Here is a 6638-nt window from a genome sequence, read left to right on the forward strand (position 1 = left end):
ACATGCTGCTGATAATTAATTCTGCAAATAAAGTTGATAATTAGGCATGAGGCTGCCGGATGCATTCCTTACAGTAAAGATAACAACAATTTATGCTTACTACTGAACTTTAATTAAATTCATTCATTCACAAGTTTTGTATGACCAAAACACGCTTTGAGTTGGTTGAATAATTTGGTATATTTTGTACCAAATATTGACTTTAGTATGCTTTCAGTATATTTTCAGTATATTAATTTGGTATACTTAAAACAGAAATACTACACGATTTGATTTTACTGATAGTGGACGTATAACGATGCACCAATTATTGATTTTGGTATGCTTTCAGTATTTTTTCAGTATATTAATTTGGTATATTTGAAGAAAGAAATACCGCACCAATTTGCTTTTACTGAACTTGGATATTTATCGATGCAAATATTTACTTCAATATATTTTCAGTATTTTTCCGGTATATTAATTTGGTATATTTTAAAAAATGAATATCACACTATTTTGCTTTTATATATTTTTTTATATATCGTTGCACCAAATATAGACTTCGGAATGTTTTCCGTATTTTTTAGTATATTTTTTTGGTATATTTGAAGAAAGAAATACCGCACCAATTTGCTTTTACTGAACTTGGATATTTATCGACGCAAATATAGACTTCAATATGTTTTCAGTATTTTTCCGGTATATTAATTTGGTATATTTGAAAAAAGAAATACCGCACTTACTGTATATCGATGCAAATATAGACTTCAATATGTTTTCAGTATTTTTCCGGTATTATTTGGTATATTTTTTAGAAATAAATATCACACTATTGTGTTTTTACTAAAAGTTGATATTTATCGATACACCAAATATAGAAATTGGTATGTTTTCAGAATTATTTCGGTATATTCATTCGGTATATTTTGTGAAAGTGGATAGAGGGTATTTCACAGTCAATCACACTTGATTGTAGCTTTCTTTCTTGTCTTTCTCTACGGCATTTGATTTCAATTAATTATTCAGAAATTTGAAGCTGAATAAACACAAAAGGAAGTTCTAGACATTTATGTTCATTTATTGTCAATAAATGTTATTCAATTTGAAAATGAAGCTGTAAAGCGCACAACAATTGCAAACGTAAAACGAGTGTATTAAGCAAATGTTTCAAATTGTAGCAAAAGGTGTAAAAACTAAATTTATTGTTGTTGTAACAATTGTTTGATTTACTCAGCAAAAATATATGTGAAAGTAAAGTAAATGAATAAATGCAGAATGCAGAATGAAAACTGAAAAATATTATTAGACACACAACAGAGTCGAGAGTTGAGAGTCGAGAGAGTGGAGAGTCTTACCTCAGTAAAAAGGCAAATTTGCTGTAGAATTTTCATTTGAAGCTGTATTTGTTTGCTTTCATGTTCAAAGAATGGAATCCTGCTGAAAATATGCTATGTTATTTTTATCATTTAATATTTCCGTTTGTTGTTTTAACAAAGAACTTGAATAACATAAATAAATGTTATATAATCTGTGGTGTAATACAATTTGCCAGATATCTTTCTCTTCTTCAGCTCTATAAACAAGCACATTCGTGTAATGAAAGACAGCTCTGAGGGCGTTCTCTCTGTTTGTGTGTGTGTGTGTGTGTGTGGGAGGTTGAAGGGGACTTCACTTAGTGACAGCTCTCATTGGGCCTCGAGTGATGTTGTAATAAAAATAAATACTTGTGAATTGGCAATTGGAACTGCACTCGTACGGCCAATTTTGTAACGAAAATTAAAGATAACACAAATGTGCCGACTCTGACAGTTTGGCCCCCCCACTCTTGACACACAAGGGGCATGCCACCAGAGAGAGAGAGAGAGAGAGAGAACGAATGAAGTGTGCTGCCGTTGCAGTTGCAGTCGAGTTGTCTGCAGTCCGGCGGATGCCGTGCTGGCACATCAATGTCGTCTGCAATGGCATGCTATTTGAATTGAACAAGTGTCAGGCAGGCCTTTGGCCTCCTTCCTCCTTCCTCCTTCCTGCTGCTGCTGTTCGAGTTCTCAATTCAGTATTTCGTTGTTGTTATGGTATTTCGTATTTGGTATTCGGTATACGGTATATTTGCATGCGGAGTGTACGACAATGCTCTCAAAACTCAAAATATTAACACTTTAACGCCAAGTTTTTTATCCGGCTGCCGGAAGCAGACACAACACACAACCCTCCACCCCCTTCTATACACACACAGAGTACACACACACACACACACATAAACCTTAGCGGTCGTTACGGCGCCAAAACGCCATGTTGGATTATTCAACTCGACGCCATTTCGCGTCACAATGCGCGCTATGCGCCCGCCGTCATTGCACTCGACAGCAACGAGGCAACGTAGCGACGTTGGCTGCGGCACATGCCGCCAACACAGCAGTAGCAACAGCAACGGCAACAGCAATAGAAACAGCGGCCAACACGGCGGATGAAGTTGCAATTCAAAGTCATAAACACGTGCAGCGTGGGCGCAAAGTCGCAGCTAAGCTGCAAAACAGGCGCTGCCACTGACAGCACTCCTGCACTTCCTACCAGAGAGAGAGACACACATAGAGAGTGGGCGAGTGCGAGGGAGACAGCGAGTGATCCACCATAATGCCCGCCAGGCTGCCCTTTTGTTTCCAGGCCATTTTGTTGCCAACGCTTCGCTCTCTTCGTTTTTCATTTGCATGCAAAATTCAAACATCAGCATAAAAATGCAATTTTTATTGCTCAACATTTCTCAACGCCCGCTGCAAATATTTTCGCGGGTTTTTCACCCACTCGCTTTTTTTTTCTTCTTGTTATTATTATTATTGTTGTATTTGTTGGCTGCTGCTTTCTTATACCCTTTAATGCTATCATTAAATGTTTGAGGCAGCAAAAAGTGAAGCTGTTTTTTTTTATCGATTCGATTGACAACTTTGTCAAATCATTTCACTATTTATTTATGCCAGGGTATTTAATGTGCAGCAAACCTTTATATTTCATTGTTGTGTTTATGCTTTGTTTGTTTAATTCAACTGCCGCTGGCTGCAGCAGCCTCATATTTATTTAGAGCTCTACTTTTTTTTCTGTTGGTATTACGTTGCCTCCTTTATGAGCTGCACTTTATGAAAATGCAGTAAGAGTTGCCACTGCGATGGCGATGGCGAGCCGAGCTTCGAGTACATTGCAAATATTTTATTATTGCAAAATTTTGCCAACTTATCCGCATGTGGAGAGGGGAAGGGGAGGGGCAGCGAAAGCAATGAGGCGCTGCCTGTTTTTTGGCCGCAAGGCAACGTGGTGAAATGGCAGGAAGGATGCAAGCAAGCTAAAATAATATTTCTCGTTGCAATTGCACTTGTTTTGCCTTTGTTTTGTTTGCTTTCGTTTCGGCATTTTCTGCTCTCTTCATTTCGTTCGCTTTTCTCTTCTTTTTTTTTTGGGTTTTTGTTTGTCGGTTCGTTTAGTTGAAATTACGTTTTGTGTGCCACTGAATTTCATAGCAGCGGCAGCAACAACACCTATTGCTGCTGCTACTGTTGCTGTTGCAACAACAACTTAAGTCAAAAAACTTGCTTTCGGTTGTTATTATTCTTGCGTTTACTCCCGGCAAATTTGCCGTGTGCCACGCCCCCCGTTTCGACCCACAAGCAGCAGCTCCATTCGCCGAGTTCCGTTGCGGCAAGAGTTCCAATAGCTGAGGCAGCTCTTGTTCTTCATCCTCGCCTTGGATTCCTTCTTTTGCTTTCTGCTTTGCTTTTTTTTGCCATGCTGTTTTTCCAACATTTTAACTTCCGCTCAATTTACCTTTAGGCCAAGTAATTTAAAAGCTGACGTGTTTGTACAACTACAATTTCGACTCATGTTACAGTTGTTGCCGCCGTCGCTGTTGCTGTTGCTGTTGTTGGCATTGCCTGTGTATAGCACTTCCTGGTGTAGATTTTTGCTAGGTTTGCCGCTTGTTTTGCTGCTTGGCTTTTTCTGTTTTCATTTTCTGCTTTTTTGGTTTTTTGTTTACGTAGCTGCTACTGTTTGTTGTTTTTATTTCTTACGCTTGCGTTTTTGGCCAAATATTAAAAAGAAATGCTGCGGCGTATATTTTGTTTATTTGAACTCTTCAGTCTCAGCTCTAAAAGCCAAAACAGTCAAAGCTGTTAAAACTGTTTGCCTTGGCTAATAGTTGGCACAGCCAAAGTCAGCTGCTATCAAAAGGTAAATATTAATTAAAGTCGATAGTAAATGGCCAAAAACGTTTTCCACTCACTCACTCTGTCTCTCTTTCTCTTTCTCTCGGTTTGACATGTGAGCACGCAATTTCCTTGATTGGCAACGTATTCCTCGCCCTCACTTGATTGAAGGCGAGCTCGCTAAGCTGTCCAACTCTCGAGCATATGCATAACATATCAAAAAGCGTAGCCTGCTTTTTGGGACAGAGTGTATGGGTGTATGTGAGGGGCTGTAGTAACATTTAACGCCATTGTTTGTGCTCAGTCTGGGTCCGGCAGCATCCAAGGCAACGAGTAACGACGAGCAACGAGCAACGCTGCCTGCCTGCCAGGCAAGTCAACGAGTCTGTTAGGCTGCCCGCAGCCGCAGACAAGAGCATGGAGCAACAGCATCAACAGCAGCAGCTACAGCAGCAGAAGCATCTGCCTGCCTGCTGCATTAAGTGAAGTATTGCTTCTGCTAGATTAATCCTGTTTTAATTAAATATACACGCTGCCAGCACAAAACCAACAATCTTGTTGGTTCTCCCAATCCCTAGCAGAAGCAGAAGTAAAAAATGCAGGAAAGAAAATGGAAGAAAGTCGAGAGTGATCAACTGTGAGATACTTGCTAACCATTTTAAATAAAAACGAAATATACCAAATTAATATACCGCAAAAATACTAAAACATGCCTCTGTATAATTATATATTTATTATACTGTTACAACACTTTCTAAATATACCATAGGGTACTAAAATATGCCAGATTTCCAACCACCTAAAAATATACTAAAGTATTATACCACAAATATACTGAAAATATACTAAAGACAACATTATATATATTAATATAGTACAACGTGGAGTGCAAAAATACTTTGTTGTCGTTCTACTTAAAATATACCAAAATAATATACCGCAAAAATACTAAAACATGCCTCTGTATATTTATATATTTATTATATTGATACAGTACATTCCAAATATACCATAGAGTACTAAAATATGCCAGATTTCCAACCAACTAAAAATATACTTAAGTATTACACCACAAATATACTGAAAATATACTAAAGTCGAAATTTGGTATATTAATACAGCACAACGTTGAAAGCAAATATGCCTGATTGTCATCCTACTAAACATATACCAAAATGATATACCACAAAAATACTAAAATATACCAAAGACTACATTTGGTACAGCATTCAAAATATAGAATAAAGTACAAACTATATCAGATTATCAGCAACCAAGACTGAAATATACCAAAGGTTATAATTTGGTATATCAATATAGTACTCTATTCGAGATATACCACTAGTACAAAATTTACCAAATTCTACCAAGAAAAAAAGGATCAAGATTGAATGAAATAATAATATACATATGTACTTTATAGTATAAGTTTGGAGATGCCTCCTTCGGCCTGTTACATACAATTCCTAGGCGCAAACTTATCATACCCTTCTATATTTTGGGCAGCGGGTATCGAAATGAGAAAGGCTGGGAAATGCTGCAGTTTCTCAGTCCGCAACACCACAACACACCGCACAGCGACTTCTGACGTCATGCAAATGTGTGTGCGAGGGGCAACTGGAACTTCAGCTTCAGCTCCTCATGACATGACAAACTGACTTCACTCTGAGTGAGCGAGAGAAGAGAGAGAGCCAGATCCAGAGCCAGAGCAAGAGCCAGAGCAAGAGCCAGAGCGATGGCAACTCACATGAATGGACGCATTCGACCTCGATTTATTTATTTATATATTTTCATGTGTTCCTTCTCTGTGTATATGTTTTTCTTCATTTTAACAAATAAAAAATATAACATTTCCACATGTGAACTAAAGAAGGCACCTTCAACTGCATCCATCCTCATCCTCATCCGCATCCGCCTCGCTGGCATCCAGTGCTTGTTTGCAATTTCTGTAGTAAATTAAAAACGCTGTGGTATCTTCTGCCAAAGTGCTTGGGCGAAACGAAACGAAAGGAACGAAGGAAAACTCAGGTAGTAGCTCTGATGCAACAACCTTCTATGTTTTGTCATGCATACAGCATGCGTTCGCATTGTTGTCGTCGTCGTCGTCTTCGTCGTGTTCTTGCTTAAGATGAAAGCGGCAAAAGCTGAAGCATTCGCTAGCATAGTGCATAGTTGAAGGCGGCATCGCTTTGCACCTTGCCGCAAGTCTTAAGAACTGACTTGAGTGCGTTTTGGGTTTTCAAGTTAATGAGCTAAAAGTTTGAGGTCTTAAAGCGCCACCTTTCTACCTCACGCCTCATCATGGTTGATGTCAGAACCGAGCACCGAGGCTCGAAAACATTAAAACAAGCGCGGAGAAGAAGTCAAGGTATCTGACGATTTAATTCCCCGAGTTCCTTCGACTCGACTCTACATTCCAGTCGCTTTCTTCATAATAGCATAAATATATAAAAGCTGCTTACGTAT

The 6638-nt window shown here is 38.6% G+C and overlaps 1 protein-coding gene across 1 annotated transcript; it reads left to right on the forward strand.

The window, feature by feature from the left end:
• Window positions 1–1909: 1909 nt before the first annotated feature.
• On the forward strand, window positions 1910–2529 carry LOC132785229 (uncharacterized). The gene is given in 4 exon segments (XM_060791223.1): window positions 1910–2042; window positions 2101–2176; window positions 2218–2420; window positions 2423–2529. Coding segments are annotated over 4 exon segments (519 nt in total).
• Window positions 2530–6638: the final 4109 nt, after the last annotated feature.

This window comes from Drosophila nasuta, chromosome 2R, assembly GCF_023558535.2.
Source record: "Drosophila nasuta strain 15112-1781.00 chromosome 2R, ASM2355853v1, whole genome shotgun sequence".
NCBI classification, from domain to species: Eukaryota; Metazoa; Arthropoda; class Insecta; order Diptera; family Drosophilidae; genus Drosophila; species Drosophila nasuta.